Raw genomic sequence first — 12,857 nt, 5'->3', positions numbered from 1 at the left:
TGCTGTGAGCAGATTATCTGCAAACTGCTTTGAGCAGGAGTTGAGAGCAAAAAGGAAGGATTGTCACCGAGTCAATGTCAGGATCAGTCGACCAAGGACCCTTTTGGGTCTTGTAATTTGAAAGCATAGGTCAGAAGTTTATCCTGAAACCTCTGACAAAACAAAGATCTGTGGATCTTGAGATGTGATTTCTTCCTTTGTTCAAGTCTCTTTTTGGCAGCTAAAAGTTTCTCTGATGTAAGCTGGTTTGTCCCAGCGTGGAAAGATTTTTGCTCTAGAAGTGCACCATTAACTAACACAGGCTATTTAGAGAAATGACAGTTGGGACTTTTTTAAACCATAATTATGGGTGTCTTTAAAGATGACGATAAAAATGCAGTTGATGAACAAAACGAGACCATGTGATTAATTTTTCCATATGATGTGTTTGAATATGACAGCTCCCCAGACTCTAACAGCTTCCTATGTGAAGTGAAAAACAGAGAGAGAGCACTTTATCTAGCACAGCTGATTAAATATGACTCTTTAGGCAGCTCTGAGAATACGTGCAGGAGGGAATATCCATAAGACTCCATTAGAAAACAAGAAAATGTCACTCTGTAAATTACTTTGAAAGATCAGTTTTCAGTGAACCACGTAAATTGTCAATAGGAGAGATGCAAGAACACTAAGTGTGCTATATTCCTATCAAATTTTTGTTTCTAATGTGGGCACTGGAAGAGCTGGCACATCTCTTAAGGACTGGAGGATAAGTGCAGAGCTCCCATGCTTCAGGGGGAAAGGATTTTATTGTCATCTTTCAAATATATTTTGAAGAATCGCTTCTGATTTAGACCTTGTTGGTTCGTGGCTGGCTGGAGAGAGAGAGTGAAACAACAGCAGGTTTTTAAGAATTAAGAGTTCCCTTTCTGTTTGACTTCACCAGAGTAGGAATTCTCCTGTACCTGGAGTACCCATGGATTTTATTTTACACTGTGCTGTTACAGGGGCTGGAGAGGGCTCAGTGGTGCCTGCTGTTGTGAATTTACTACGTGTCCTCCTGCCCTTCAGGTATTGCAACCTCTGTCAGAAATCAGACTTTTGTCACCTCAAGGAACCACAATTTGACCCCTCTGTCAGATCCAGCTGATAAATTAAACCAAAAATATTTCTTTTGAACACTCTGTGCTTTGGCAAAACTTCTAGACAACAAATACTGGTTTTAATGTTATCAAAAGATTGTGTTGTTCTATTTTTATAACAAAGGCTTGTGTTTTCAGTTTAAACTGACCTTTCAGATTATGTATATATTTAATCTTACATTGAAAAAGCTTTTAACACCGAGCAATATTCTGAAAATCATCAGTTACTCAGTTTCAGAAAAACCTTTGTGGGGAGCACAGGTGGAGGTAACAAAGAGCTTGTTTTTCAGTTAGTGAAAACATTTTAAATTTATGTTATTCTTGAAAATATAGGTCAACAAAATTTCTGAAACATGTGGAAATTTTTTCATCACAGAAAAATCTTTTCCAATCCTTCTGTAGGTGTGTGTAGGCAGTCTAGAAGACATCTGTTTCTGGTAGGCTTTACCTTGAAAATCGAAGAAAGCCTGAGATCCCTGACTTTTAAGAATTCCCACACTGGAATATCATAAAACAGGGATATCTGAGCTGCTTTAAAAACTCCTCCAACTCTTCTGCTGCTTTCACTCAGAAAAGAAAGTTTGAAATCTGAAAGGCACCTTCTGTGAAGGGCTGCTCAGGCGGAGTTCAGGGCTGCTCCACAAAACATCAGAGCCCTGTTCCAGCACAAGGGTTTTGTTTCAGGATGTGCAGAACATCCACATCTGAAATGCTGCCTCTGGCAGGGCCATGGCATGAGTGCCAGGTGCCATCCTCTGCTGGGTATATCAGGAATGAGGCACCCTGCTGCCACATGTGTGTTTTGAAGCTGGTTCCTTCCATTTTGTTACAGCTGGAAGGTGCAGACTGTGATTATTCCTTTCAGGAAAGGGTCACTGAAATGTCCAGAGTTGTTGGAAGCAGATAAAGCACAAAGCTGCTACAGCACCCATGCACATTGTGCAGTAAAACCTCCAGAGAGATTACTACCTATGAAAAATGGGCTCAAAGCCTCAGGGTACTGAAAATTTCAGTGATTGCTCAATGTTCTATATTATTAGAAAAGCTGGACTAACCCCAGCTCTCCTGGAAAAGTCAGGTTTTAAGAGAGGTGGAGACCAACACATTGTAAATGCCTGGGTCACACTCCATTGGAATTGCTTTGGCATCTCTAAACCTGTGGTGTTGAGAGGAATGTTTGGAACTGGTGTGTCTGTGAAGAGGGTACAAAAGTGTTGGCAAAGGGTGTTTATTTGGAAGCATATCCCCCGCACACTGAAGTGTCCTTTCCACTATTACACATTCTGGGATACCTCATCTCTCCAGCTGCTTAAATCAAAGGTCTATCTGATGGAAAAAAAGAGTTGTAACAGAGAATCTGAGACTTTTCTTTTTCTCTCTCACTGAGCACCAAGGTGTTTAAACTCCAAAATTCACAGCAAGGTACAAAGTTCTTAAGGACCACAATCTTTACTTCCAGTCTAGGTTTTCAAAGTTAAAACTGTCTCCCCAGCTTTTCCTTCATACTGATGCCATTTTTTATTTTCACCTATTGATTTTGCTTCTAGTGAGATCATCTGTACCAAATTAAATAACCCTGTGCAGTCACTTCAGTGTACACAATAATGTGATATTCAATGTACAGAGCACCAAGTCCACAGAGAGGGAAGAGCCCTCCCTTCACTCAGCAAGAGCCTCTTGGGAGCTGCAGCTGCTCTCCTGTCATTGGCAATTATTAAATCCCAGGAATAATATTTAAAATGCTAAAAATGGCAAATATTAAATCCCAGGGTATTTCTGAGCTCTGACATTCTCACTGCAGGACATGATGCTGTTGGAAGCAGGTCTCACCTGCAGGGCAGGAGAATACATCAGCAATGTTCTCTCTATGTATATTGCCAAGATTTAGGAATTGACAAGCCCAGCACTCTGGCCAGCTCTACTTCCTACTTAGTGGCGGCCAGGCTTGTTTAACTCTTTTTAATTTTTTTTAAATGCTGATAAGGATGGTTTCACTCTTCAGCAGAAAGTACTTGTGGGAAAATGTATTTCCTTGGAAAATTTATTCTTGTTTGGCAAGAATTAAAGCTTGGCACCTTATTAGCCTTTCTAAATAATGTACCCAACCTGCTTTCAGAGAACTTTGCTGATGCACAATTGAGGCCATGGTAGACGAGACACAGCCTCATGTCAGATTTTCTCTGATGCATAAAAGGTGATGTCCAGCTGGCTGCTGCATAAATAAACATTTTCCTGTAGGACAGCCACACCTCAGGTGTACAGGAATAGCTGATAATTGGTGTCAGCAAATCATTATAGTGCAAGCCACAAACATAATCACACAGTTTGTAATTTACTCCTGATGGGGGTACTTGTTCTTCTCAATACTTAATATGTCTGTTTATAGAAAAGTTGATTGAGATAATTAGCAGTAAAAATGCTAAGGTAACACGGCTATGGTAACATTTAAATTGCCATCAATTTTGTTTATAGCAGCCTAAAGAGCAGTGCTGAAATTAGAAATTAGCTACAATTAGCAAATAAATTGAGTGTCTCTTGGAATTACTTGATCATGTCTTAAAATGTTGCACAGTGTGATGCTCACAGAGGCAAAGCTGAGTCCCTGGGCTGCTCAGCTGCACCAGTCAAGGAGAACACACTTTGCCTTACTGCTGCTCCTGGCCTTTCATGGAGCCTGGGCTGTTGCCCAACAGTACAGGTTTGATGAGTGCATGCTGTGAAGCCAAAAAAAAAAAAAAAAATTGCTCTAAAGGATTTTTCTCTCCATGGGGGGAAAGAAGGTGAAGTGGGATTTTCAGCAATGTGCAGCTTTGTGGGCAGCAACTCAGAGGCTGTAACACTTCCACCAGCTCAGTACATGAACCTTGAGACACACATTTACTGTTGGCAGCTCCATATGAGAGGAGTAACTTGGGCTGGAAATGTGTTGTTATCCCAGAAGATAAGCCACAGATATGGAAGGCAGTTTTCTCTGCTTGCCTGAAATGTGTCGCTTTGGGCATCATTTTATGTTCACAGTTAGAAATAGTTTGCTTCGCCCAGTAAGGTTCTTTAAGGATCCTGCTTGATAAATGCTTTACAGAGGCATGTAATTATTTTCCTGGCATAATTTCATAGTTTGATGTGGAAATAAATGTGTTGTCTGCTACTGTTGAAATGGGTCATTAAGTGCAGTTTTGAGAATGAAAAGAGGAGGGGAATCACCCCATTTCAGGATCAGCCACTGACTCACCTCTCTCTCACCTGACTCATACAGTAAAAGTTTTCTCATTCTTTCACCCTGTGTTAGAAGCAGAGAGGGAATGGTTTCCTGCCTTTCAAGTCTGTATCCAGAGAGGAGAAGGTGAGCTGAACATCCCATCCTCCTCCTTTGAGTACAAGTCTTGAGTATTCATCCAAATCTCACATGATGGCTTTCAGCTGCTGGGATCTTGCCCAGTTTTGGATGCATATGTTTGATTCTACTACAGAAACTCTTCTATTTAGTGTAAGTTTAAGTAATTATTGGGCTGGAAGGGAAGGGGACAAGATCTTCACCCTGTACTTAGCCATGTGCTGAAAGGGTGTGAGGATACTGAGTCGTGTCTGAGCTCCACTGAACAGCACCTGATCCTCATGAAGTGAAACAGGAGACCTTGTCTGGCCAGGAAAGAAATGACCACAGCTGAGGAGCTGTGACATCTGTCTGGGATGTGGAGAAATGGTGGCATGATGATGTTCACCTGGTGATACACAGATGTCTAATTCCTTGCCCCCTGTGCTCTACAGTTCTCTTTCTTTGGGATTGGAAATACCATTCTTATCGAGGGAAACATCCCCTGCTGGTGTTAAAAGTTACATATTCCCAGAAAAAAATAAGTCATCTGGGGTAAATTTCAGCATCTTCCTAAGGAAGAAAAATTTCCTTGAGTATTTTCTGGCTGTTTCCTTCCTTCTTTCCTCCTCTTCAGCAGATGTTGGCTCCTTAAAGAGCAAAATCGAGCTGAGGGGAAAGGGAAGAAGTGACTGAGTGTCAGTGGAAAGCAGTCCAAGGGATTATGGATGGGGCAGTCACACCACAGCCAGACCCTACTGAGAGCTGAGCACCAGGATCAGACAGAGTGAGAGTTATCTGGCCTGAGGCTGCTGCTGCCTTTTTTATTGTGCTTCCTTCAAAGCCAGGTGTCTGTGTTCCCTGTGGATTTCATCTGTGGAGAATTTATCACTGATAAATAACTATTTGTGTTGAATTTACAGATGAGCTAAACTGTTTTCTTTAATGTTGCAGTTTAGTACCTTTTCGTTTTCACATTTGTGTGAGCACTGGCGTTCAAAGGAAATAAATCTGTCACTCAGATAATGTACTTGCCCTTGGTACCAAAATACATAAATAAGAGTTACAAGGTCATTAGGCATATCAATAGAAAGAAAAATGTGCTGTGCATTAAACAGCTGACTTCCAGGTTAGGTTGGAAAAATAGCAGTACACTAATGTGTCCTGCTCATTTCTCCTTCTGATTGTGAAAATCAATTAATTCTTTTTTTTGTTGTTGTTGTTGTTGTTGCACTTCCTCTTTGCACTGGAAACCCTCAGCACATGTCAGTCCAAATTTATGAGCAGTGTGTTTTTCAGTGTATTCCATTTATCAAATGTAAATTTCAGTGGCCAGTGATTTACTACAGAACTGTTTGGAAAGCAGCAAGTAAATATTATCTGAGAAAGTATTAAAAAAAGAAAAGCTAGAGCAGAGATTTTATTTGCCACTTCCCAAGCACTTTATCTTTGTCCTTGAGGAGGCAGGTTAGGTGGAGAACTGCCCCAGTATAGTTCTGAAATGCATCTTGTATGGAAATGAGTTTTTATTCTCAGTAAAAGGCAACCTTGGAAAGTACTGAATTATTGCTTATATTTTAATATCTTTCATTTTCAGGCTCTACTACTAGGTGCAGACCTGAGGGAGCTGAATCCATAAGCCTCCCTCACTCTGCATCACTCCAGATCTTGCTGATGCAAAGAGACAAGTCCTCATTGTCCCCTGCTGTGGAGTTCAGACAGTAAACAATCGGCAGGGAGAAAATTGCATAATGTGGGTTCCATGGTGTCTGGGCAGGCTGGGTGACACAGTCTCCACTCAGCCCATTTTAGCCCTCTTCATCAGCTCAGGGGTACAGAGATAAGATGATGAGAGGTCTGGAGCACCTCTCCTGTGGAGACAGTCTGAGAGAGTTGGAGATGTTTAGTCTGGAAAAGAGAAGGCTCTGGGGGGACCTTGGAGCCCTTTCCAGTACCCCATTTATGTGTCAAACACAGCCAGATGACACAGCTGATTTTTGTTGAAGTTTCAGTAACAAAGACTAAATTAAAATAGCACCCATGGTGGAGGTTACCACCTCACAATTTGTTCTTGGCCTGATGGTCCCAAGAACAGAGATATTATGGTGAAGGACTTGTCTCTTTATGGCTTCTAAACTTATGTACCTAATGCAGCCATCTGCATCCCCTGAGACCCACCTGCCATGTGCAGCGAGAGGAGGATTGGGCGCTCCTTTTGAACGGTTCAACAGCCCTCACCTCCGACTAGCAAACACCCTAGACACAGCACCTGCAAGGAAGCACTGGTATTGCCTCTAGAGGGGAAAAAGCCACGTGGCTGTTTTCTGTGCCTCCCCCAGGTGTGGCAGTGCGGGGGCAGCATGGAGGTGCTTCCCTGCTCCCGCGTGGCGCACATCGAGCGCACCAAGAAGCCCTACAACAACGACATCGACTACTATGCAAAGCGCAACGCCCTGCGCGCCGCCGAGGTCTGGATGGATGACTTCAAGTCACACGTCTACATGGCCTGGAACATCCCCATGGCAGTAAGTACAGCTCACACTCTGTCCTGAACAGAGGCAGAAACACGAAGCTGTTCCTAATTAGCTCTTGGAGGTGAAGGGTGTTACGACAGCTGCACGAAGTGGGCTAAGCTCAGGGAAAGTGCTTTGGTGAATGCTCAGTACGGAGAGTTCTGCCATCTGAACTTGCTTCCTCAGTCTAAATTTAGTTGGGCTTTCAGTCCTGACTGTTGTATGCAGTGACACAGATTTATAATTTAACCAGAGCAAAATGTCTCAGGTTTATGTGCTCCCCCAGAAGTCGTTAATTTGGGGTGCCGTTAAACTCTGAGGTGTTCATATGCTACAACAGTGGGAACAACAGAAATGTCCATAAAGAAATATCATCATTTATCATGAGACTCAGTAGACCTCACCAGCATAAAAAACAAAGTATGCAATAAAAGAATCACACATTAAATAGCTTTATTGTCCACAGGCTGAGAGGTGCGATGTGGGCACGTTCTGCTTCTCACTGTGCATACGAATTGTAGATGGGGTGTGGGGGCCTCTAGGAATCCATGCCATATAAATATTAGATAAACTGTAGGTTCCATTTGTCACTTTGCTCTATAAGTATTTCACAAGCTACATCTGCACTGAGCATAATTCTTGAAGGAAAGAGTTTTATGTTATATCCCAGCCAGGTGGAAGCTGGCTGTTGCTGTGTTCCTTGGCTGTGTTTGCATCCAAATTATTAATGTGAAGGGGCACAGGGTGAGCAGCTGAGGGGTAACATACACTGATCTGTAGGTAAGGATGGTTTAGTAAACCCTTACAGCAGGAGTTTGCCCAGAGCTAAAGCAAATAGGAACAGGGAATGTTCCTATCAGAACAGGAAAATATGCAAACCCAGAGGTGTCTGGGAATATTCAGCTATGACCTGGAGTTCATCAAAGTCATGGGAGTCTTGTTAAAGACTTCATTAGATTTAGTCTGTCCTAAACATCTACTCATATTTTGGTACCTAGTTAATACATGAAACCCCATTTTTGTTCTTTCCTCTTACAGTTTTTAGAATACACATACCTGGAGGAGCAATGTTTCCTCCTTGTCCATTTGATGTCTGAATATGCCAGATATTTTCACAGCTCTAAATTCACTCACTGTCATTCAATATTGGACACTCTGTGCAAGGTCTCTGAAATGTGTTTTTGGTGACTTCTTTTGGCACAAGATGTAATTGCAGAGAATTATTTTGCCTTAACAAAAGGCAATACTGCATCACTTTTTCCACACAAGATTTCTGTGATGGCAGGAGGAGGACAGAGCAGTGTCCATTAAAAATTTATGGGCATTTTGGCCCTGTCTGCGCACATAGAATACCCTTGCTAAAATGGTCAGTTTTCAATTAGATGAAAAACTAACCTCTGTAAATTTGCTTGTTTGATGACATGTGCAAATGAATTCTGAGAAAAGATGATATTTAAATAAGCATTTACACCAAAACATGATTTCCTTTAATCTCTCTGAGATTACTTATTGGTGCAGTTTTCTGCACTGAGCTATGCAGCAGAACTTTTAAAAAAAACCCAGGCATATCTACAATAAAAGACATAAAATCAGCAGAAGTACTGAACATTAAAATTTCCTTTTCATAAAATAAATGGATTGATTGATAAAATGTGCATCATAAAAATAAGCCTATTAACTCTCAGGAAAAGGAAGCTGATGTTAGTGTTCATTACATTATTCACTGTCGTATTCAATACAGATGACAAAAGTACTGTACTTTTGGCATAAGCCATCACAAAAACCTTCTGCAGGGGAATTGGAAACCTTGCTAGCTGGTTAAAAAGAATATGTCCACAAAGTAAATCCTGTCGACACCTCATTCTTGTGCCATCACACTGTAACCTGCCCATGGTGACTGCAGCTGGCACAGAAGGTGAGCCCAGCATAATTTGTTTTCATTGCTGCTCTTGTGCTCTGTAGAAACAGCAATGCAAATAAGGCACTGTATAGTCTCATTTCAAAATGGGGCAGAAAAGAGGCAGGTAAACCACATGCATTTTCCCATACCACAAAGCCAATCCAAATTAACTCTTATATAACTTATATTCTTAACTTCTCCACATTAACTCTTCCTCCCACCATCTTTTTCACAACTCAGAGGTTATTGAGAATGTGTGCATAATGTTCTTCTAGATCAGCAGTTGGTCTTGGGCACACCTGCAAGATCATGTTCCTACAACCTTCAGCAGCAGGTCAGCGCAGCTTTATTCCAGTTAACCAAATACTTGGTACATCCCCACTTATGATTTATTCCTCGACAATTTCAGTGATAAAGGAATCTTACATTGGATGGTTTATTGCACTGAGTGCCTCAGAGGATTGCTCTCCTTCCACGCAGCCTCAAGTACTACGTAAATTAACATTCATTTGAATGGATGCTGCACTGAGGGCTCCTGACAGAGCATGCATCAGCAAGCAGCAGTGAGCACAGCAAACTCTTTATGTGGCAAATAGGAAAACCTGTTCAGTATTACACTTGTATTCTCCCCTGAAAACCAGGCATCTGTTGGGGATCTTAATAAACCCTGAGCTAAGATTTGCTGCTGTCTTGGAACCCTGCATTAGAAACAATCTGTAAAATGTACAGATATTCTTGTGGAGGAAAAGCACAAGGCACTTCAGAGAGATCTCATGCAAAACTCCCCAGTTTCAGTCCATTTGATTAATATAGTGTCGGAAAAGGTTTTTGCATGAGGTAACTCTTACTGTCTTAATGTTGAACTGTGATGATTTATAACACTTTAAATCAACAGACTCTAACTCAGGACCCACCAGTTTTAAATGGCTGACTTTGTTCATATTAACTTGAATCTTCCAGTGTGTATCTTCCATGGGATTTGTATTTAAATGTGAATTAAATTCTGAAGTAGAATTATAAAGGTTTTTAGTTTAACTGCATTCTATGGCTTAAGTCTGCAAAGGAGCTCCAGTTCTAGTAAAAACTGAATGCTGGTCTATATGAATGCTTAGTGGAGCTTAATGATTTTTAAGCAGCTTTGCTTTGAAGTTTTAACAGATCTGTTCTGACATCATTTACTTTACTGAATACTCAAATCTCTTACTGGAGTAAAGCATGACGAAGCTGCCATATTGCAGATCAGAATTACTGCCTAAATTCTAAATGAATCTGAAAGCAAAGGCTTCAGGATTGATTGCAAACACTTAGAACTGCTGTAAGTAACAACATTCTTATTGTATTCTTATTATTTTGATTTATTTTGGGATTTTACTTGTTCTTTATGCTCCTTTTTTCCACTGGATTTCATTAATATTTATTGTCTTCACTCAACAGCAGCTGTTTCATGAGCTGCTGCTTACAACAAAAGAGGGGAAAAAAGGAAAATGCAGCTTGGTATACAAAATGAACTCCAGTTTGATTTCAGTAAAGATAGCAACCATAAAGCCAGTGCAGTGAGATTTCTTTATTTGTTTTCTGCTTTGCAGAACCCCGGAGTTGACTTTGGAGACATTTCTGAAAGAATTGCTCTGCGACAGCGACTGCAGTGCCGGAGCTTTAAGTGGTACTTGGAGAACGTGTACCCTGAGATGAGGGTTTACAATAACACAGTCACTTATGGAGAGGTACAGCATGCCATTGGAAACACATCACAGCTGCACTCCAGCAGTCCTCTGCTTTCAGAGCTGGCTATAAGGATGTACAGAGCAATTACACATCAGCACAGCAGTGGCAACAAAAATGCCCTCCTCTCCTTTTAATCAACGCAAAGGAGTGTGGCTTTGAGAAGCCCCGTTCCTTTTGTGGGAGGGCAGCAGGTTGTAGGCACACAGTTTGTGGTGACTGGGAGTGGGGCTGCAGCCCAGCCTCATCCCCAGTGGGTACAGCTGTGAGCAGCATTGGCAGCAACGAGCCATGGAGTGCCCGGGTGCACTGAGCAACCACAAAGGGAACAGAGGGCACACAGGTGCAATGCAGCAACGTGAGGGCTATGAAAGCTTGGCTAAAGGACAAGAAGGGCAGATGATTGCAGACTTCTGAAGTAATATGGTGTTACTTTGTATGGGCAAAAGATTAAAGCCTTCTGAAGATGTACAGTGACACTCTGCGTATCGTGGCCATCTCAACTGTGACATGTGCTGCGGCACAGGTGAAGCCATCCTTACTGACAATTACACACAACCTCCTTGGCTCTCATTTTAAAACACTGAGACATAAATTTGAGGCAATCATTTTCGCAAATAAGATGCCACAGACATCATAAAGAAAACGTCAGTGGTCAACAGAGCTCAAATAATTGTCTACGTGAGCTGCAATTAAATCCAAAGGCAATATATTTTCCCATAAGACAATTAAATGGAGACTGTTCCTTTCTCTTCCATTTGATTGACTTCATATAAAAATAAGTCAGGCACTTGAGACATTGATACAAAGTGCAAGTTTTATTCCATAATATCACTTTGCATCCTAATGTAACTATCCCCATCAGGAGCTGAGAAAAGATGCTGAGTAAATTCAAGAGGAGCTGTTGGTATCTGTCAGCTCTAAGAAGGTCGTTAACAGTGAAGAACATTGGCAGAAGTGCCAATGTTGTGTCAGTTGTCCCAGACCCTGAGCAATCTGGGCTCTAAAATAACTTTTGTTCCTCTTGAGCTGTCACATAGAAGGTTCTTGAGTCAAAAAGGAAGTTCAGTGATGCAAATATCAAATTCTTTAACATTTTTAATAGAATAGAGCCACACAAGGTATTTACCTGTTATAAACCTACCTAGGTTTTAGGCTTCATCCTAATGACATCAAGCTTGTTGTAAAGTACTTTCTCTTCTGATTATTTTCCTGAAGGAAAAGATGTCTGGATTTTTATGAGTTTCAAGGAAAATAAATGTATTGAGTAGATGTGAAACAGATTGAAACAGTAGTAAAAATATATTTCCTAGTGACTCAATTCCCATTTTTTTAAAGCCATCTCATAAAGCTGCCTTCATCTTCTTTAGCCTTTATAGCACCCAAGCCATAAAATAAACCTCCTGAAATTTAGTTGTTGGTGGGCCCCCTTATCCAACTGGATTCCCTGTTATGTTTGTACATGATAAAATGAAGGAATATATACTGAGTTTTTTCTGACACCTTATGCAGCAGCTGTTTCTAAATTATGGGGGTGGCCCGACAGGTACTTCACAGTCTAAACCAAAATTGACCTGTTGAGTCTTTTGAGGTGTCTGTCTAAATAACTTCTTGTTTATGATATCACTAAAGTTTTTCTATGTTCAAAATATGTGTGTAATGCTTCCAGCCCCAAGAGAAAGGCTGGAAGGGTTTTCACAACTGCTTCATCACAGTTTTTATAGATTTGTAAATTCTTCTTGTCTAGGGAGGTCCAGGAATGTTTTACTTCCTTGGATCTCTGAACCTGTGCCCTTTCATAAAATGTGCTTTATGTAACTTCTGTACATAACAATGTACTATATTTTCAGTTCAGATAAAAATTTTTCACATGCTTTTTTTTTTTGTTTTAAATCTGCAATAGGAAGAAACAAAAGCATGTCACATCCAACACCAATCCTGGGAAGCTCCTATCCTGTTTGTAAAGCCACATTCTCAACATACAGAGTCAAAATATATGTTTGCACATTGGCAATTTGGAGCAAAACTTGGCCTGGGTTTCTTAGGGTGAATTTTAGGAAGTTCTGATCCTTGAGTAATTGCCAAAAAGGTACCTCTGACCCAAGGTGTGTAAAGACAGCAGGTTGTACAAATAATGTCTTTTCCCAGAGCAGATTCACTGCTGGTACCCTGTCATAGCTGAAGGAGAAGCATGTGTCCCTCTGAGAGCAGTTTTACATAGTACTTTTTTCAGGAGCTGCAGCACAGCTGAGATTTAGCTGGACGGGACTAAAATAGGGATTCATTTC

The 12,857-nt window shown here is 41.1% G+C and overlaps 1 protein-coding gene across 3 annotated transcripts in view; it reads left to right on the top strand.

The window, feature by feature from the left end:
* Positions 1–12,857, top strand: part of GALNT9 (polypeptide N-acetylgalactosaminyltransferase 9) — a 131,074-nt gene that overhangs the window by 105,675 nt on the left and 12,542 nt on the right. For all 3 annotated transcript variants that reach the window (XM_068208745.1, XM_068208746.1, XM_068208747.1), the window contains 2 exons: positions 6,774–6,959; positions 10,434–10,571. In XM_068208745.1, the coding sequence (XP_068064846.1) occupies positions 6,774–6,959; positions 10,434–10,571 (324 nt within the window). The remainder of the gene's footprint in view (positions 1–6,773; positions 6,960–10,433; positions 10,572–12,857) is intronic.

Source organism: Anomalospiza imberbis, chromosome 18, assembly GCF_031753505.1.
Source record: "Anomalospiza imberbis isolate Cuckoo-Finch-1a 21T00152 chromosome 18, ASM3175350v1, whole genome shotgun sequence".
In the NCBI taxonomy this organism is placed as follows: domain Eukaryota; kingdom Metazoa; phylum Chordata; class Aves; order Passeriformes; family Viduidae; genus Anomalospiza; species Anomalospiza imberbis.
This window is presented reverse-complemented; position numbering and strand designations above follow the sequence as displayed.